General features: G+C 39.6%; 2 protein-coding genes across 2 annotated transcripts in view; both read right to left on the bottom strand.

Moving 5' to 3' along the window:
- Nucleotides 1–4,881, bottom strand: part of LOC135710856 (uncharacterized) — a 66,144-nt gene extending 61,263 nt beyond the window's left edge. The window contains exon 1 of the mRNA XM_065233551.1: nt 4,699–4,881. Within this exon, the coding sequence (XP_065089623.1) occupies nt 4,699–4,881 (183 nt within the window). The remainder of the gene's footprint in view (nt 1–4,698) is intronic.
- Nucleotides 1–18,697, bottom strand: part of ec (echinus) — a 323,237-nt gene extending 304,540 nt beyond the window's left edge. The window contains exon 1 of the mRNA XM_065233557.1: nt 18,635–18,697. The gene's annotated coding sequence lies outside the window, so the exon portion shown is untranslated. The remainder of the gene's footprint in view (nt 1–18,634) is intronic.
- Nucleotides 18,698–22,200: the final 3,503 nt, after the last annotated feature.

Raw genomic sequence — 22,200 nt, 5'->3', positions numbered from 1 at the left:
AGTTTTCATTATGATAGGAACTGCACACTTTAATATCGATTTGCTTTCATTTTGTTAACCGACTTTGCTCGGGCAGCACTGTAAGCATTGTCAGCCTTTGATCGACAGTTTTAGAGAGATTATGACTTATTCGCATTTTAGAGCAAAATTTGGTCTACGTTTGAAGGCGGTTATTTGAAATGTTGGCAACACATTTTTTTCTGTAAAGGCCATTTATTTGCCTACAACTACCAGACGTCATATCAGTTAGAATTGACGTTTTGGTGCAGTTTGAGAAATGAGGCATGGCTGACTTTCAGCAAAAAATCGATCAATTATGCAAAGTTTTAAAGAGATCGGAGTGAAAGTCAGACTGATTGGCGTTGAAATACTTTTTTGAAAACATAATCTAGAAAACTTTGTAAAAAACATGCAGCTTTCTTAACAAGTCTAATTTTAATTATGTTGTTGCTTGATTGCACTTACCTGTTGAATATTTCAAATTCCGAATATTTTCCTGGTTTGTGTCTTTACAATCTAACTACCATTTCCTAGCAGTGGCATAATGGATAAAATCTGCCTGCAATGATTTCTTATTAATGCAAGAAGCTTGAAACCGGGAGTATGAAGGTAACAGCTCTACCGTAGCTCCAATAGTCCTTTTCAAGAACGCAAGCATTCCGAAGCTATATTCACACAATTTAAGCTCCGCTTCAATACACTGTCGATGCTAATATGCACCATTGATAATGTACTAAAACTTTCAATCAAGTAGTAGTGCAATACTTGATTGACGCGTATTTAGTAAATTGTAAAATGATTGTCTTAATTTAGATGGATAAAACTTATAGCTGTGTTTTGCAACGCGCTGGAACAAACGACACCTGATTCAACAAAAAGGGAGGGATTTGATAACTATCACTTATTGCACATTTCAACACCACTTCAGTAAAACTTTTTTAAACCGAAGATGTAATTTTTAACATTTTCACAAGAACGAAAACGACGCAGCAAAACATCTTCGAATCTTCCTGGTTTTTCCTGTATTGAACATAAAATTCTGACTTTTCCCGGTTCTCCAGGTTTGCCACCCTGTAATTGCCTAGTGGGAAAATGTAATGATTTTACACATCATTCAGTCCCACGGTTTAAAAATGCAAAAAAAAAACTTATCAAAACAACGAAAAATTCTCTTCGCTCTATTTCCAGCAAATCACCAATTTCAAGTGTCAATCTTTCTGCCCTGAAAGCTACGATTCCCACCGTCATTATGCTCAATCACGACTTCCAAGCCAATTGAGGAGTGCAGAACAATTTTCCCTCACCGCCCCTCCACCACTCATGATGCATTCCGAAGGTCCATCATCGGAGCCCTACGGCATCATGGTATGTTTCAAGGGCCTCCAAAAAAAAAACGATAACCAAGAATTCAAAGGGCGTCAAACGTTGTACACGCACATCTCACCAACCGTAGCTGACTGACACACTATTCGACGTTCGTTCTTGCCCAGTCGTTTCGTGTGTGAGAACGAGTACCTACCTCGGACTTCGTCCGGCTCCGTGTGAAGAAAATTGCGTTTTCCCATCCATTCCTAAATGGACAGATAGCGTTGTAGGGGTAACGACGACAACGACGACAACGCTTCGGCACGAGATTGCCCGAAAATCTGATCCACCCAGCGACAATGTCTTGTTTCTTGGTAACGTGCTTGGCTGCTGGATGATGCACGGGATTGGAGCTTTGTTTTGTTCTCTGTTGCTGCTAGCTAGCCTATCTCGTTTGAGAGATGAATTAATTGGTGATAAAATTCTACATCCAAGAGCAGCCGGGGCACACGGCTCTTGAAAGTAATAATGGGTTTCATTGTTGTGATTATTGTCTTTGCTTTAGAAGTTGTTCTAAAACAATGTGTAGCTGGAGGCTTGCTTTTGAGTGTTAGATGAAATTTATTGGTAATTATGAATAGTTGCTGCGAATCACTTGTTTCGAGTAAGTTGAATCGAAATGAGTACGCGTAGTTCTGAGAATGCATAAAAGATAATTTAGTTTGACTATCTTATAATATCAATACATCAAAACACATTAAATGATTCAAATTTACTGCTTCCATTTTCCGAACATATTTGATTACCTGTGAATCGGGAAGCAGCCGATGACTATTTCTGGAAATTCCCGGGAATCGGGAAATTCAGTCATATGATAGTTTGTTAGATAGTTATGCATTAGATTGTTGTTATATTTTGCCCATATTGATTTAATAAAAATAAAAATCTTCAGTATTTAACGTCTGTTGAACATCCCATGAAGCATTGCATGGTTTTCTACTTGATTTTAATATTATAAAATTCGTCCCATTTGTCTTCAAAATTTTCGCAAGCTTTAAGTTCATGTTTGGCCATTTGCCCCAAGGACACCGAAACAATTCCGGATGTGTCTGCAGTTGTACTAGGCTTTCAATATAATCGCAAATTATTGAGATTTGATCGATCGCATTGCTTCTAGTCTAGTAACTTCTCTGGGGGCATCTTTGTCTCATGATAGATATAAGTATGAATTACAGGTATGTACCACCAGGAAACCAGGAATATGATCGAATGTGGCCGATTGGTCCTGGCTACTCAATATGATCACCAGTTATCATGTTTTTGAAGTTTCTGTGGTTTCAACATCAGAATCATAGAATGCAGAAAATCGACCTTTGAGATATCGAGTTATAGAATCAAAATCACACTTCATAAAACATCGATTTGTGGAAATACCGACTTATGGAGAGTACGATACATAGGAAAATGAAGGGATCGTTCTTGTTATTATAACCATCGAGTTATAGAAAATATTGAGTTATATAATATCGAGTTGTGAAGAGTTGACTGTACTTAACAAAATTGCATCCCACTGTCCCAGGAAACTACCTCCCAGAAGTATTTTGCAGAAATCTTTTATACTCTTCCGGAAGTTTCTCCTGATTCCCACCAGAGGATTCTTCTGTCATTCTTGGAAGCTTTTTTTTAAATATAATCAACAGAAGTTTCAGCAAACTTTTCCCGGAAACTTATCTTCAACATTGCTTCCTTGCAGAAGTCCAGATGTCTCTTCCAGAAGTTCTTTTGGCTTATCCCGGATGTTTTGCTTCAACTTCTCCAAGTTGTTTTGCTTCAAATTTCACAGAAAATTTCTTCCGGTATTCCGAGAAGTTCTTCTGGCATCCTCCGGAAGCGTATTACAGTTTTAAACGGAAGTTTTGTCAGACTTTTTCAGGAGATTCTTTCAACGTCCCCCGGAGTTACAGAAGAAAAAACCTGAATTTAGGCACCTAAGAAGAGATTTGTGGGGCCACCCTTAGCTCAGTCGGTAAAGGTGCAGCTACAAAGCAAGACCATGCTGGAGGTGGCTAGGTTCGATTCCCAGTCCGAACTAGGATTTTTTTGGGTTGGAAAATGTCTCGACTACCCTGGGCATAGAGTATTATTGTACTTGCCACACAATTATACTAATGCAAAAATGGTACAGGCATCGAAAGCTCTCAATGAACAACTGTGGAAGTGCATCTAGAACACTAAGTTGAGAGCACTCAATAAGCTAATATGCGATAAGCAATAAACTTGGAATGCGAAGAAGAAGAAGAAGAATAAGAAGAAGAAGAAGAAGAAGTTATCCCTTCTTACTTATTTAAATTCCGACAAAATTTCACAAGTCCGCATCTAAGGCAGAGAAGTAAGATAATTTCTGAATAATATGTGGGTCTTTGTTTGAATTTTCATGCGATACATTTTGACTTATGGCAGATTTTGGACAGGGAGCACTCAGATCATGTATTTGAATTTTGGTGTGATTTTATGTGACTTTAATTTTATTCCAGATTCTGGCCACATTTCTGGTGGTACTTAGAACATATCCAAACGTGACAAATTTGATCCTGAGCACTGAATATAGCTACAATTGAATTAGGTTTTTCAGGAGATCGGATGCCACACTTTCGGTGTGTAGTTCTACTGAGAGATTCGTCACCGTGGGCGAGCTTGAACCTGGCCCGGCTGGTGAATTAGCTCGGGAAAGAGCTGATAATGTGTCCGTCGCGAGTTTTTGTGGTGATTTGGTGGCCGACGTTGTCGTGAATCAGCAAGTTATCCGTTTGCAAAGGTGCTCGGCTGCTGGTCTCTCGCCGGTGTCGGAGATTGCGAGCTGGATTCGCCCAAGACAGGACGGATGGTGGCCACGAACAGTTCCTAGGGAAAGCACTTGACGCGAACCTCCTCCCAGATGACCATGGAAATGCAAGAAAATTTTTGTTCGTTGAAGGAAGTATTACGACAAAGGTAATTACTATTAGATATTTTTGCAAACAGTGACAGATAGCGGACATGAAGATCCAGGAGGTGCTGGGCAAAGGTGTTATATCCTAGACAAATGTTAAGTTCCTGATTTGCTGGTGTCGTCGTTGTAGTAGTCGTCGTAGTCGCCGTCGTAGTCGCCGTCGTAGTCGCCGTCGTAGTCGCCGTCGTAGTCGTAGTCGCCGTCGTAGTCGCCGTCGTAGTCGCCGTCGTAGTCGCCGTCGTAGTCGCCGTCGTAGTCGCCGTCGTAGTCGCCGTCGTAGTCGCCGTCGTAGTCGCCGTCGTAGTCGCCGTCGTAGTCGCCGTCGTAGTCGCCGTCGTAGTCGCCGTCGTAGTCGCCGTCGTAGTCGCCGTCGTAGTCGCCGTCGTAGTCGCCGTCGTAGTCGCCGTCGTAGTCGCCGTCGTAGTCGCCGTCGTAGTCGCCGTCGTAGTCGCCGTCGTAGTCGCCGTCGTAGCCGGCGTCGTAGCCGCCGTCGTAGTCGCCATCGTAGTCGCCGTCATAGTCGCCATCGTAGTCGCCGTCATAGTCGCCGTTGTAGTCGCCGTCGTAGTCGCCGTCGTAGTCGCCATCGTTGTCGCCGTAGGAAGTATCATTCCTATATTTAAAATTAACCATCAACCGCAGAAACTATATGAATTATCGCGTATCTCTGTTGTTCATTACATACCAAGTGAAAACTTAATCATATTTCAAGAGCCACATGTGAAAAGGGCATACAAGCTTTTTGTAAACAAAGCTTTGTGGGCCTTTTTCTCGCCAACCGAGGGGCACCCACGCAAACCAACAACATCATCGGGAAGAAGGAAGTTTCCCCTTACCGGTGTTGTTGATGGTTTGCGTGGGTGACCCTCGGTTGGCGAGAAAAGGGCCTACAAAAGTTTGTTTACAAAAAGATTGTATGCCCTTTTCACATGTTGTTCTTGATTTTGTCGTGAAGTGTTGTGGTTTTCAGAGGCTCGATTTTGCTTAGTAAGCAGAATATCATCGATTTAATCCCAAGCTTTCCCACAACAGAATAAACCACCATAACTGGGATCCGAGAGCATAAATCGCAGTTAATAACCAAGAGTTAAATTGTTGAAACCATGAAAGGGTGTATGCGTGATCCAGTTTGCAGGACATTGCTGGCTACTTCCGGGGACGTCGCTTCATTTGAAAAGCTTTTTGTTAAGTCGGTCGTAGATTGTGGTAATGTAAGGAGCACGGTGTATAGATCAACCGGTTTTGCTTATTGAGTAGAAGATCATGAGGTAAAACCTAAGCCTCGTTACATTACTAAGTTGATCTAACCAGGCCTCTATTGTAGAAAATCCTTAATAATAGAAATCGGTGGATTCAGAAAAGTAATACATATATTTAAACAAATGTGACGTAAGCCTGATCTGGTTCGGAAGACATTGTTAACTACTTTCGGGGACTGCATTTAATTGTAATAGCTTATTGTAATCGATAATGAACGATCGTCGGTCGTAGCTTGTTGTGATGTAAAGGACACGGTGGCTTTAGAGCGACCGTTTATGCTTACTGAGCAGAATATCGTGAACCCAACCACCTTACACTATTGAGCGTAATGAAATTCGGTTAAAATGACGGGTACGTAAAAGAAGTAATATTTGAATTTTAGGAAAGACGTATTGATTGGAAATCCATATCAAATTATTTTCTAGAGCAATTGTTGCCGTCGTCGGTGAGGTCGTCACCGGGATCGAAACATAATAACAACAAATTGAACGGAAACTTGGTCGTAATGGTTTTGTGATATAAGGAGCTCGGTGGCCTAGTGGCGACCGATTTGCTTACTGAGCAGAAGACCGTGGGTTCAAACCCAAGATCCTTTGCGCTATTGAATCGTTAGGAGATCAATTGAGCATATAGTTTACTAAAACGAATCCTGCTGCAATCCAAACCCTTTTATCCAACATCCCAGTGATATCTCGTGGAAGTACACAGGATTTCTCGGCTTCCAACATAGCGGGTATCACGTCAACACATTTCTACCCATTCCTTTCTTGACCTGCGTTCGGGCGCGACCGGCGCTGGTATTGCCTAGTTTGAGATCACCAGTTTTTACACATTGAGGATGGTTGCTAGTCCCAAGTATCGTCTATTGGTTCTCTTTATAATTACAGATGATCTGGCAATAACAGAGTAGCAACCGTGGGCGGTCAATCATGCTCATGTTCATGCTACAATTGAACTAGATGTTTCATTCTCATGTGATTTGAGGTGTCGCATGATAACTTTTTAGTCCAAGTAAGAAACTGACAACTTCCAGTGACAGATGGTGGACATGAAGGTCCAGTGGCACCTGTGCAATGGTGTTATATTCTAGAAAAATGATAAGTTCCAAGTTCGCTGTTTTCGTCAGGGTAGTCACCGTTGGCAGCAATAATATTATATTCTTATATTCTACACATTTTCATATGAACATATAAATTCATTGAGTAGGGATGGGACCATCAGGGCACTTGATTGAAGCAATTTGGATGGGGAGAGTGGAATTGCCAACTCCCTGTTTTTAACAATTCGTGAATTGACGGTAGGCTCTTCTCCCCACTCATTGAGACATCCCTTCGTATGATGGTTTGTTCTTGCTTCCGTGTATCACGCGGAAGTGTCTCTGCTTACGGACCCACCCTCCGTTTTTGGCCCTTCATACAATGGTAAATTGAAAACAACTAATTATCGTACTTGATCAAGTCATACGAGGTGGATAATCCACTGACTAATGGCTGTGTCCTGCAACCTAGAGTGATATCCTTTACATACATACACATACAAGACACTTAAGAAGACTGCTCATTGTATACGAAATACGTGTATCTGTAAAGGATTATCAATTAAGGTACTAGAACCAAATGGAAATTATTAAAATTTACTCTTCCTTTTTACAGGTATTCCACTATAAAAACCCACATTCATCAGGAACATCCAGAAGTCGTAAAGATATGAAAATTAATCTTGGTGCTTGCTTTTCTACCACAAATGAAAAGGGATAAAACAAGCATTATGAAAAAAGGATTCCGTAAATCTTGTCATTAATGTAATTTCTTACAATTGGCTCATACGTCCTTTTCACATGTTGCACCCTAGAAATAAATGTTTTCAATTTCTAATAATTTGTTCTACTAATATACATTTATTTTTCCCTAAGTGCTTGGGTACCGTCAATTAATCGGCATTACTTGTACTGAACCTCTTGGTACCGGTACTAGCAAAAAGGATCCGGTACTGATTAAAAAAAAATTAAAGTTCAGTTAGAGATCTTCCTTCCAGGTGGATTTCAGTTTTTTTTTAAACCCAAGATTTTTAAAAGAATTTAATTTTTTTTTCCATTCTAAATTTCGGTTGAAAAATCAGCTGTGCTTCATTTGATGGTGCAGGGTCCCCGTAAACGAAAATCCAGCTCTGACAACTGACCTCCCAAACTAGACGTTCAAAGCTTGACATGCGTTTCGAAAGTGTGTCGAGAAGTTTATTATTGCAGCCAAAGCTCAAACGAACATGTAATTTTTACATAAGAAAACAATTAAATTTAAACATCGACAGTTCTAAAACGTGTTTGTTTTACGGCATTCAATTCTAGCTCGCGTAGATGAAAGGAATGCAACCACAAATTACATCATGCCATCGCTGTCCTTGAGTTGTTCAATATCTAAAACAACAGTTATGTATAAAATTGTCGACCTAACTTTTGACTTTTATTGCAACGGTACTGTTTCAGAAAACTTATAAAGGAAGTGGCTCTAATGTTGGCCTATCGAAAGATTGAGCCCATCGCCAAAAATCTCCTGTTCTTCAATTTTTCTTGGATCAATGCGTCATCTGGACAATACAAATTAATATTTTTTTATGCTGCTGGAAAAAAGTAAAAAATACTTTCCTTAAAAATGTATGTACGGGCCCAATATTAAAGACACTCAGACCGACGTTAGGGGCATTAACCCTACCTAAATAGTATTTTTCAAGTTATCGAAAAATGAGGACCAGTCATTCATCTCATTCGTATGTAGGTAGTTAAAATAACAAATCTCGCTCAAGACAAGCAAGGCTTCATCGTTTGCAAACGGAAATGCCTACGACCATCCAATTAGATATTCAGATATTGTACCCATTCCGAACCCATTATCTCTCACGGGCAAATGTCCAAATGACTTAATTCGAAGTTAATAAATTTCTTCCCCATCCTCAACGCTCATCAGAAGCTTGCTGCAAAAGAAGCATAAATCTTACATCCCCAAACCTAGTCGCTTATTAGCCAGTGCAACTGAGTGGGTGCCCCCGGAAAGCCACACATTATCAATAAATACAACAAGCACAGTTCGAACGATCGAACGCCCGCCGTACCCTCGATAAGGCTAGTTATAATGACTCGATATCCAAAATTAACCACGCGCGCCGCCACTTTTTCGATGGCGCCCCTGCTCCGCCTCCCGGTGGTGTCCTCGTCGCATGGATGATTATTACTTCGACTTCGGTTCTGTTTCGTAGGTGACATAACCAAAAAAGCAGCATCACCTCGTAACGAATATTGGAGCCGAAAATAAAATTAAACAATATAGGAAGCGGTTCGCTTTTCGCAGCACTGTTTCTAGCTTCTCAATCAGTACCGTGACCATTTCGGGTATCTTACTGGTCACCGAGCCGCACCGCGCACAGCTCAAGACTGAACAATTTCTCCCACCATGAAGCATAACCAACCACTATGGGGGACCGACCAACGATGACGATGGCGTTATATTAGCTTTGTTTACACGCCACTCGAAGCCGAACAGCGGAAATGGCCATTTACGCCTCTGGTAAACACGATTTAGCGCGCGCACGCGTCCGCCGAGAACCGCCTACACCCAACTGTCACAACTCACAACTATTTTGCATATGTTTTCCATAATTTCTTCAGCTCAGTTTGTTTCCCCCAAGATGACATTAACCCTTCTGCAAACGGCGGCCAGTGGTGGCAACGTACTCGTCACTTTGCGGTATGGCATCACGCAACTCCAATCCATCTCGAAGGCGCCTGTACAATTTGATGCAGCAGCAGCAGCAGCAGCAGCATCGTCACCTCGTGAATTTATGTTTTTAGTGTTTACGTGAGCGTTTAGCATTGTGCGAAAAGCACAATGCATCGGAAAACGGGGGAAAATGGGCTTAAATTAGTTCTGAACGATTTGTTTGTACCTTTTCCTTCGCGCTGTTTTGGATGTTGTGGATGTTACACGGCGAACATGTAGGAAAACAATCGGAACTCATATGAGTTCGAACTTCAATTAACATTCCAAATGTGAGGTTCGGTCTTTTGTCTTGTTGTTCACGCAAATTGCCAGAGTCTTTGGGAAGTGAGAAACCGTCGTGGTAGATACCAAGTGCAGACACCGTTAAGTACTTGCTTGTCATGGAAGTGCCGTGGAATGTAAATTGTTTTCAACGATCGTTATGCTTCGTTTATCTGGAAGTGGGACTCGTGTGATCGTTTTAAAATTGCAGCAGGAGTTATTATTCTGCGGCTCGTATTCGAAGAAGGTGATTCTTGATGACATGAACTTAACATATTTTGATAGAAATGATCAAATTTGGTTGGTCTCATCTTCGGTGAAATATCGGTAAAGTTTTGAAATCAGCTTGATTTTTGGCCCTACTGGAAAACATAAAGCTACGTTCCATTGAATCTATATGTATGTATTTATGGTGATTCCTTGAAGCGTCCAACAATGGCTGTCATGATGGCTGATATGTCCTATCACTTCAAGTTTTCTAGATTAAACTGGAGCTCCTTGTGTGCTGCACTGCAGCAAACGTGAAGTTCCAGTTTCATTATTGTATGCTTTGCGAGAGCTGATATTTTTGTTCTTGAAATTTCGAGGTGATAAGTAGATTGATCAGAAATTATGTTTCCAAAGCGATTCACCTTAAATGAGACAATTGACACCGTCTTCAGCCAGAGGCTGCGTAGGTTGAACACCAGAAAACGGACAACACACAACACCCAGTAGGCAATTAGGAAAATTTTCTTTTCCAAAAGTTTCACCGGCTGTAGCGGGAATCAAAACCTCGTAACACACATAATACGCCCGAATGACAGGTGACGCCGCTAACCGCACGACCACGAAGCCTATTGTAATCATAGTCTAAACTGTTTCCTGGCTCGTTAATTTGTAGTGTTATATTTTGATAATAAAAGGAAAAATCTAACGGCTATGGTTGCTTGAAAAATTGCTTTAAATGAAGGATCCAAGATACAATATATTTAGTTAAGGTGAATCGCTGCGACATTCTCGGAACCACTTCTACGACACGCGCAACATTCAAATTGTTACTCCACGTTTGCTGCAGCATACAAGAAGTAGTAATTTCAGGTGAAATGGAGCTCAGATTTTCGGGATTTGTGTAATTGAAAATTCGAAGTGGAACTGCCACGGCCATTTGTGGACTCTACAAGGAATCACCTTAAACTATTGTCACAAAAGGCCCATTGCATCGACCATTGAGAATATGGTAGTACAGTCGGGTATCCTCATTCCAAAATGCTTTAGCTTCTACAGGTAGAATGTTGACCGAATATGCTATCATTTTCAGCAAACTAACGGCGTTCAAGTATCCGGAACAAAGAATACGGACGAGAAACCCAACCGGGAATAAGGATTTCTTACTGTAATTTAAACAATACGGTTTGATCTTCTGCGCAAATTTTAGTGCCATGAAACGGCAATATGTCATAGACGCCATCATACTCAATTTTCACATCATATTCAAATTCGGCACGCAAAAAACACCCAAAAACACTCTTCATTTGTGTTGTGAACCCTATGTTTTATACAGAATCCATCTCAGGCTCTATTGTATATATGAACACTGAATAGAAATTGTCCAAACAATGCAAGCTGTTGTAACCAGTGATGCCAACATTCCAGTTTAAGGTGATTCCTTGTGGAGTCCACAAATGGCCACCACGTAGGCTTTAAATGCACTTCCACCACAAATTTTCAATTACACAAATCTCGGAAATTAGTGCCTCATTTCACCTGAAATTACTACTGCATGTATGCTGCAGCGTTGCAAACGTGGAGCAACAGTTTCATTGTGGTACGTGTCGTGGAAGCTGAAATTTGGGTACTTAAAGTTTCGAAGTGGTAGCGAGAATAACGATCTCATCACAGCGAAACACCGTTAAGCTGGATTCATCCAGTGCTTTTGGATCCAGCTAAATAGCCCAAGTAACAATTCAGCAGCTACTTGGCATCCACTCTGATTTATGATGGTTTTATAACGGAAATGAACAATCCATTTAGTTTAAATACAGCATTTCAAAGTGTGAAACATTCCTTTTTGCTGTTTTAAAAACCTTTTATAGTCTGTCGAGAAAATCAAAATCTTTCTTGTTTTAAAAATAAATTTAAAGCAGCACTCACTCCCTCCATAAAACTGTTCTGTAAATCAACCATAAACTTCATTAGCCACTGTTTATTAATACATTGATAAAATACTCTATAAAGTTGTTCTATCATCATAAAAGCAACCATAAAACCATTCGGTTTTAAATGAGAGCAAAAAGCATAAATTTTTGTTGTTTGAAATTGTTAAAGTGTATCATAAAATCTACAATTATTCTGTTTCAAAATTCTACTTTAAAGTTGGATCTTCATAGTGAATAAAAGCAAAATTTATCTCAAGGAAATCTCGAAGAGTAGACGAAGTAGGATGAAACATTCAAGCAATGTTAATAACGAATTTCAGCAATGACTGAGCATCTAGCGTTTGCATCACGTTCTGACCGGCGTTGACCGTCTCCTTTATGAAACAGTCTAAAAACAGACCAGTCTTCTCCAGATCGGACGATCGAAATAACTTACATTCGTACCGAAAGCAATCCACTGAAACTGTCAGTAAGCGGAGATTGGCTGGTTTCCGATTCATAGCAGTGATTTTATTCAGCGAAAGGGTCAAAATTTCATTCGAGCATACTTAATTTATACTACATTGTTTGATGGTGCACTTTGGGAACCACCCGGAAGAAGGGGATTTTTTACGGGAACGATTGAGCTTCCAGCTGTTCTATTATATATGCAAAATGTTGCGAATTGTTCCGCACACTTCCTTAGCAACTGCTTCCAATCCAGGCAGCGGGAGAAAATTGCATGGAAGAACGCAACTATCGAAAAATAAACAAACTTTGACGTTTAAATTTTTGCATGCAACGTTGCCTCCATAAATGCTGCCATAAATCTGAACGGGTTAGGATCAAGCAAAATGGCTTTAGATAAATACTATTCAGTCAGGAAGTTTTCTTCATAAAAGCCATTTTAAAACCTTATGGATTTGTTGGGGATTTCATTAAAGCAAAACAACTGTTTTCACAAATGGCCAATGAAAACAAACTTTTAAGCCACCACCGCAGATATTTGAAACACGATAATCATAAAAATATCTCGGCAGAGCTTAATGATTAATCTGAAGAATAACTATTTTTTTTTCTTAATTAAAAATAATAAGCAAAATCGACGTTTTCCGAGGGCGGACTTATTTTTTTCGATGTTTTCAAGTACATTTCACATAATATTTAATATAGCACCAACAACTAGGCCACTGTATGAGAACAATTTTAATAATTTTGGAAATTGAATAGGATTTTTATATGATGAGATTATATTTCAATTATTTTGTGAAGATCGGATGGTATTTATGAATACTTTTTCTATCTTGATTGATAATTTTTCTAGTGAAAAATGGCTAGGGAAAATGGCTTTAAAAGGGTTTTTACTGTTGCCAGATAGCTTTTATTGTAGCTTAAATTCGGGTTTCAAATGGTTCTTAAAGCGTTCGTCATACAACCTGTTGTAGTAAATCAATCTTGAAGAGCTTCAAAAATATACCCTTCAGAACCATCCCCAGGATAGGCCAACTAGACAGATTCTAGTCTTACAGAGGTTTTGGTGGATGCATCAATGGTAAAGTAGCCTCGACCAGGGTTTTATGAATGTTGTTTTATAGTAGTTTTGTATTACTTCATAAATCTTAAAATGTTACTTGGGAGATAAGGTATTTGAGAATTCATCCAGTTTTACAATATTAATTGCAATATATTTTTAAATTTTTGTTTTGGAATACAATATTTATTAACATAACTGCATGTCAAAGTAAACCTAACAGATGTTGAGTACGTTAAACAAAACACTACGTTTCGAACAATTTATCTCAAATCTTGCCGATGATGAATTTCTATTGTTGTTAAACCAATATTTTCTTAAATGTTTGGGCATCTTCTGTCTTCATCATCTAGAGATTGAAGTAGGCCGCGCTGCAAAAATGACGTGTTTTTGTTTTGCTGAGTCGTTTTCGCTCAATTTTGATCTAGGAAAATTTAAATTTAAAGCACAAAAGTGGAATTAAAAGTAGTTTCAAGTGATAATCATCCAATCTCACGCGTGCATAGTTTTTGTCACAGTGATCAGTGATATAAGTTGAATGTAGAATCAAATCCTTTCTGTTCCGTGGTATGAGATGCCGTTTGTTTTGTCTGACGCTTTGGAATGCGAATGGAATGAAAAAATGCATGTAAATTTAGGTGCTCTGAGAGTGACATATACGAGCTTCAATTTTGACATAAATTTGAGTCACAACAGACGCGAAATAAAGCTCAATCAAACGTACGTTTCGTCGAGCAGCGAACATTTCAGTCTAGGAGCACCTAATATTACATGACATGTTTGTTTACGTATCATATTTTATGTCAAAGATGGATTCTGTCACGAGTAAAATTAGTTATTTCTAAGTGTGTAAGTTTATTTACCATCCATATAATTATTTCTGTTAATCCATATAAATTACAACTATAATTTTACTACTAAATACGTGACAGTGTCAAAGATGATTTTTCGATTCTGGAAGTGTGAATACACTTCAGATATCCATTTGATATGTGAATGTGTTCATGCGGGGCTTATTGTATATGAAGATGACCCAAGGGGTAAGTAATTCAGCACAGTCTGCCGAAAGTAGATTCGGCACAGATTGGGCACATCCATCTGCACACCTTCGGTACAAGCTCGTAGGCATTGGATTGTGCATTAAATAAAATTGGAGCACTACTGGACAGCTGCCATTGAAGTTGTTCACAACATTACGTGCTGTTTTACTGTATATTTCAGAAACATACTCTAACTTAATATACTAGAGAAACTCAGACCAGTTATTCACTTCTCGGTTCACATTTAAATTCGAAATGTAGGCTTCAGATGGCTGTCGATTGCTATCGATGCCGGTTACAAGTCTTCCAGCTACAACGCAAATGGAGTGTACTACGAACCGGAATGCAAGAACAATTGGGATGGATTAGATCATGCAATGGTGGTGGATGGATACGGAAAACTCAAATAAGAAGATTAATGGCTAATAAAGAACTCCTGGTCCAACTACTGGAGCAACGTTGGATATGCTTTGATGGCGGTGAAAGATAGTGTAAATTTGAAGTGAGATTTCTGTTTAATTTAGAATTGAGTAACAGCGTAGTTTTATTTTCGTATATCAAGAGCCACATGTGAAAAGCGCATACAAGCTTTTTGTAAACAAACCTTTGTAGGCCCTCTTCTCGCCAACTCGCCAACGCAAACTAACAACATCATCGGGAAGGGTAAATCTTTCCCTATCCGGCGATGTTGATGGTTTGCGTTGGTGTCATATGGGTGGCGAGAAAAGGGCATAAGAATGTTTGTTTACAAAAAACTTGCATGCCCTTTTCACATGTTGTTCTTGATATGTGTCATCTTATACGAGACGGTTAAAAAAAAGTAAGTTAATTAGGTTGCGTGTGCCGTGAAAAGTAGTTCGGTATTGTTCAAGTGAGTTTGGTTTGAAAGATGACCAATTGACCGAGTGCTGGTGATTTGCTGCTAAAAAGGCCACATCCTGCCCCTCCCGTGTCGTTAGCACAACATAAAATTTTATGAATTTTTATTGCTTCCACTCAAGCTAATTAACTTACAATTTAACCGAATTTCATTGGTTGAGGTACTACGATCGAATTCTCCCGGAACTCCAACCCGATAGCTAAACCGAACGTCTTAGCTTGGGGTCCTCCTTCCTGGAATAATTCTGTGTGACGTCGAAAATCTCCGAGAGCTTCTTGCCCAGAATCATCACCATCAGCAGTTCCTCTTCCAGATTGTGCAGAAGGTGTAGTGCTTCTGAATCGTTTCAGTCGGATTGACCAGCAACGTTCGGACGACATTGGAACAGTAGGACTTGTAACGCGTACCCATAGCACAGATGATCGATCCGAAGTGCAGATAGTTCTTGTCGCTGAATGCACTGAACATCAAGCTGACCGACTGGATAGTTGCCGGGTAGCACATGTCCAAACAGTTTGTATCCACACCAGAGACGTATCTTTTGTCCGTCAGAGCCTCCGACAGTTTAGCATGTTTTACTTTCTTATCAGCATCGATAATCGCCCTGATGTGATCCTTGAGGTACTTGTTGAATATGTCTACCGTCACTCCAAGGCTAAAATTGTTTGCATCTATCTGTAAAACAGTTTGATCAACAAATAGGTGCAGCCAGGTTTCTTGAACAAAAGCAGTGCCGGTCAGTGGCAGATGGATTGAATATGTCATCTTATGCCTTCATCATCTCTTGTGAGTTTATTGAAGTAATATTTTAGGTGGTTCTTATACATGGTGTCTACTCGTTTTGCTAAATAGAATTCCATTAGTTTTGTAAGTTTTTCCAGAACTTTTACGGAAGATTTCCACGTTCATAAGAAAGCTGTTTTCTAATTGTATATTTTTCTAAGCTTTATAAAAACAAACACTCAATTCCCATAAACGATTTAAGTAGATGATCAAGTTGAAGATTATCATTTACTTAAGTTGTCAAAGCCTAAGATCTCGTAAAAAATCAAAGCCTCAATGTCCAAGATTGAAAATTATCAAAATGCCAGAACAAATTAAGTCTCATTAATTTGATTAATTTCAAATTCACAATCTTAAACACATTTCAAAGATCAGTATTTCAAATATGGTTGCTAGTTTTGGAACTTTGGAACTTGTCATGTTCTCTAATCCTTTAAATTTCTCCATATCCGGAATATTTAATTTGAGAAAATCTCCCTGATTTTTAAAGATAAAAAATCCAGGGTTATACAATTTCTAAGAATGAAATCTAAAAAAACGAAGCTCCAGAATTTTACTATTTTCCCTATTTTGAATATAGAGTTTGAATTTGTATCCTGGATCTTGATTTTTTGGAAAATCAGTCCCTTATAATTTTCTCCACTACTCTTGCAAATCTTCTGCAGAACACTCTGCAATGTTCTTCATATTATTAATTCTTGAAGTGTATTATCTAGCAGTTCCGATAGTTTTGTTACTTTGCGTGATTGAATTGTTGCTTGTGAGAAATCGACGATGGAAGTGAAAAGTGACAGTTACGTTATATTGAGGTATACCTGTAACCTGTTACGGCTACGGATCAATCGAAGTTGCATTGTAAGTGAAATTCCAGATGTTTAGAGAGCATGTTTGATCAGCGATGATCCTTTCGAAGTGACGACTGGAACTGGCTGCTAAGGAGGAAGAAAAACTGCTGAAAGCTGGCTGAAGGTTGTTGTTGGTAGTAAGCAGGCACCGGCACAGGTTCTTCCATAATATTCAAGTTATTTGAAAGCCTCAGGATACAGTTGAGCCTACTTTGTTTACAATCAAAACTGACGTCTAATATGCTATGCATTTTCTTAAAGAGAATAAACGGAGTAAGCAGGGTAAAAATCGATGAACGTCGATTAAATATTGAGGTAAATTGAGCTACTCGCGAGATACACGCTGCAAAAAAGCAACTCAGAGTAAGCCTGTCTCACCCCTTGGAAATACCGAAACATGTCTATCGAACACCACGAGCAGGTTCAGTAGCTTCAGTGGACTTTTGGAGAATTATCTTTGATACCTACTGAACTTACTGAATTTAGCTGTATTCCCATGTCACGGGACCTGCTTCATGAACTCGATACAGTGGTATCTGGATTGGAAATCTGGGATTGTCCAGGACCCCTTGACTGGCTAGTCTTGGAAATCCATCTTAGCCCATTATGTTCAGTGTGCATGCTACATAGGGTCACAATTAAGCATTCATCTACGCCCCTTATGAGTATCGGAAGAGGTCTAGAGGACTTCAAGGGCAGGTTTAGTTTTAAAGACTGCTGGTTCCATTTTGGTGGTTTTGGAGTTAATTATGGGGAGCACAAGGGCACGTTTTGAGGTAACAGTACTTGTTGATGAGACGTTGCAGTATTTTGAGAAATGATCCAGAAGATTAAAAAATTACAATTAGTACGACCTTCTCTGGGGTCTGAATAGCCTTTGTGACCGATTTCTGTGTTTCGACACTATATTCGGCAAGCTTCAGAGAAAGGCAGGTTTGCTGATTTTGATGAACCGTGGGACCCTGATGAAGAGTATGTAGGGATCCAATTTTTGAAATGCTTTGAGAGCGTCTTAATGTCTTCAGCTTTAATCTTAGCTGGATATTTTACCGGAATTATTCGGATTTTTAAAGGCTGAATAAGCCTGGTTGTGGCTGCCTTATCCAATTTTGACTGTATGAGCAATAATTCAGCCTTCAATGATTGTTTGGGAGAACCATTGTTTACTATTCAAGATCACTTAGCTTGGAACTGGAGACTTTTTACAGCTGCCTTTGGATCTTCTAGGCTTTCAATAAGAAGTTATTTTTTTTTCGAAATAATCCTTAAAGATGTCGGGATTATCATAGAGATTATCTTATCTTCCTAAATCCGCTGGTTTCTGATGCTACATTCATTCTTGGATTCATCCTCGAGAATCACATACTTCTCGCCGAAGGAGCATACCTTCAGCTAATTTCGCAAACAAATCTCCTTTGGTTTTGTTTTTTTTCCGTCGATCTTGTTTTCCGTGCTGAGCACCAATGCTACCGACGTGCCAGGAAGGCAGCTCCCACACCTGGACCCTACCTATCGACCCATGAACTCATGAACCGGGGACCAACGGCTTTACTTCCCATCCGAAGGAAGGCGTGATCAGAGATGTTATGCCTCAGAACATCCCGGCGGCGCCGACTGGGATTGAACCCAGGCCTGCTGGGGTGAGAGGTAATCACGCTTACCACTACACCACCGGTGCCGTTAGACAAATCTCCTCAGAATTATATGTAATACGAAATTCATAATTATAAAACCATCGAGTTAGTGATAATATAACATATGTTTTGAATCTTAAGGCTATTATTTTGATCTATGTGGTAATTGTCAAAACATAATGCGTACAACAACTGAAATGGACAACAGCATACTTACACATTAACTGATTATATTGGTGATCTTTCTTGAAATGCAACCTCTTTGCTGGTCACGTTCGTTCAGTTCATCGCCCGATAACGCTGGAACTCTCTCAATCAGCAGACATTTACCCAACACCGATGACAAATCTTGGCCAATTTTTTCATGAATCTCAGATCCACAGTTTCATTCAAATCATCACGTCACCACTCGACAACTCCTCCGTTGTCTTTTCGTTTCGTTTCCTTTCTTTTCACAAACCCCGCGATTATTTTCTCCTCCACCCCTAATCAAAATCAATCTTCCAACCGTGGGCAGTGCAAATATCAAATTTCAATTTTGCCGACCGACCCAAAACACAAGCACACGGGGCTGCCGAAAACAAAAATCAAGCGTAAACTTTCAAAATTCCACTTTTTCTTGGCAATTAAACATTATTTCTTTTCATCTCACTTCACTACTGGCTGCTACGCAACCACTCTTTCACCGTCACCACCATGCAAGTTGCATGCACAGCCTCCTTGGGTTGGGTGGTTGTTGTTGAGGTTACCGTGATCAAAGCCTACCAAGCACCTACGACAACGACAACGACGACGGCAGCAGCTCCACGCATACACTCAGACGACCACTGCTCAAGAAAGTTTACACTGATGGAGATGGGCCTCCGTGGTCCGAGGTACCGGTTCGAACCCAGCACTTCGAGAGCCACCGTATTTTCCCGTTTATGAAAACAACTGCGACGAATAGCGACGAACCGACGGAACCGTTGCGCTACAACATCGACAGCACCCGCAAAGATTCCAACGAGAAATGATGTGCTAGGGATGCGAGACTTTGCGCGAGTCGGTGGCCAGAAACCCGTTTTTCTCCGGCCGAGAGCCTTGGTCGGTCGTCGCTCGTACAGCGAGAGAGCAAACGAAAACGTGCTTCGTCGGCAGTGTTTTTCAATGGGCTGCGCGACTGTGTGAGTAATAAACAAAAGTTGTTGGGAGTTGTTGCTCGGCGCATACCTATGCATGTAGGTAGCAGCATATGCCATGTTTGGCGGAGCAGAGTAACCACCCAAGTTATGCTCCGACTTGAGCGGGTGTGTGAGAGAACTCAGGAAACACCGGTTGAATCGCATCGACTGAAGCGAGTTTTCTCGAGAAAATGCATCGAATGGGGTTTGTAGAAATTTAAATGGTTTGCAACTTTTGTCTTTAAACATTAATGTAGCATCAGTATCTTAAACACAAATATTGAATTGAAATTTTTCGAAAAATCCAATGTTTTTTTTTTTATAAAGTTGGCTAGCCTATTTCCATTGCAGTGACTTCTATGTGGGTTCGGTAAAGCTTAAGCCGGTATCTCTGCTCTTAAAGACAAAAAAGAGAGAACCTCGCAGCGCATTCAATGGGGTCGATGGATCCAAAGTATCAAGATGACAGGGAAGCGGCAGCCCACTATCATATTATGTAGGTAGAAACTCACAACGAAGCAGCATGGCTCGGATCAATGCAGTGGCGTTGCTTGGTGGGTGGCGAGGGGGCCGGTCCGCCCGGGTGTCACCCTCAGAGGGGTGAAACCCATGGGATTTATATACACAGAAAAAAAATTGTTACGGACAGACGTAATTCATGCCGATGTATCAAATATTTATGCAATATGTGCAATATTCCACAACTTTTTTTTTGTGTATACTTAACCAGGGTGTCAACTATCTGATACAACCTGCAAATCAGGGAATCTAAGAGAATTCCATTTACGACCTGGAAACTCAGGGAGTTTTCTTTAAATTCATGGAAATATGTCTTAATGCATTACCAACTATAATGATATCACCAATCATGTGGGAAAGTGAAACAATGATTATTTTTTTAGAAGGCTTAGACTTAAGAAAAATTAATCCAGGGGAAAGTTCTTGGACTTGAAATATTCATCAAAGATCCTCCTACGTCAGTTTCTAGATTTCATAGTTATGATAATTTTGAAGATTACAGAATTTTTGCAGGATCATTTGATTTTTGACAAATTCCGGTCTTATAAATATGTTTAATATTTTAAATCAAAATGATTTACTAGGTTTCGTACCCGTGATTTGTTTTAGATTTAATTTAATAATCTTGAGAATCTCTTTCATATTCACTCCAGGAATGCTCTGTAATATATTTCTCTTCAAATTCTTCATAATTATTAAAATAGATTGCTGAAATTTACTTCTTTATTATATTTATTATAGTTTTCTTAAAAATTCTACTGAAAATTGTCTTGAAATAATTTTTAAATATTATATAAACATCGTTTAAACAACGGTGATTTTCAAGAACGGCGTAAAAAAACCTTGTTAAAAACCGTATTAAAACATCGCGCAAAATAAGGGTTCCGTGTAATTGAAAGTTGGTAAGTGACCCCCAAATCATCTGCCCCGGGTGTCACCCAGGCACGCTACGCCACTGGATCATTGGTTGCTGCAACAACATTAAAACACGACTAAAACAAATCCTATCGGTGCGCGCAGACGAGAAAAGAGCCTCGCCGACTAGCTCTGGAGCTAGCTGTCCATGGAGTCAACCCTAGTGGAGGTAAAATGATAATGACCGTGATAATGGCTGCCAACTAGCTAACGTATGGCGACGAGCTTCAGAAGACGTTGAACCGAGGCGAAATAGAAGCGCGAATATTTTCTGATGAGCAAAGGAGGAGATTTTTCCTGATCATTAGCTAACTCAGAAGTGAACTGTGCTAACTTAGACGGTGTTGTTGAGCATATGTAGACATATCTACAAGAAAGGAATATAATAAATTTATCGTTTTTCCATTTAAATAATACAACTAAAAGTTTTCGATCTAAAAAAATGATAAATGAACAGGGAAAATAACAGGGGTGTTACGGGAAATTTTAAATAAAAGACAACTCTAAATGCGCACAAACCTTAAGTTAAAAACGTACCAAATTCACGTGAACTTTCGAAATGTTTACTATTCAAATCAATCGATATCGATACTTCATTTTAAAGAATTTATTTAATAATTCACAAATCAGATGAGCCCGAATGTCACACAGAGTCAAGTGAAGTAGCTTCTTGGTTCTTAGCATCTAGTAGCAAATACTGCCTGCGTACCAATTGGGCATGAACATGAACATTGATGACCGTACAATTCGTAGTTGGGGATTTTTTTAAACCATCGAACAGGATTGAGCCAAAGGGTCTTCGATTTCTATGAAATTTCGCCCATAGGTAGAGCTCATGGATATATTAACAAAAGTAAATTTAAAAAAATCGGGGCTGGCAATGTTTCCGGAAAACCTTAGGTAAAGAATTCCGATTTTCTCGGACACCACCAACTTCAAAAAGTCATAACTTTTGAGCCAAGCAGTGCACAGTCGAAGTCAATTAACGAAAATTACTTGTAATTTTGTAAGCTATTGATAAAAATACAGTTCATAACAAACTTCTCATGAGAGTTTTCACCATTAAAGAAAATCCAAAAGAAAAACTAAGTAAATTATCGTCTGTATCATGGATTTTTATCAAAAAAATGTTTTCATTATTGGAAATGTATAAGCTCTTTTTCGGTGAACATTTCAAGATCTTATCTTACA

This window comes from Ochlerotatus camptorhynchus, unplaced genomic scaffold, assembly GCF_037179485.1.
Source record: "Ochlerotatus camptorhynchus isolate MF236.1 unplaced genomic scaffold, CSIRO-AGI_Acam_v1.1 ptg000404l, whole genome shotgun sequence".
In the NCBI taxonomy this organism is placed as follows: domain Eukaryota; kingdom Metazoa; phylum Arthropoda; class Insecta; order Diptera; family Culicidae; genus Ochlerotatus; species Ochlerotatus camptorhynchus.
This window is presented reverse-complemented; position numbering and strand designations above follow the sequence as displayed.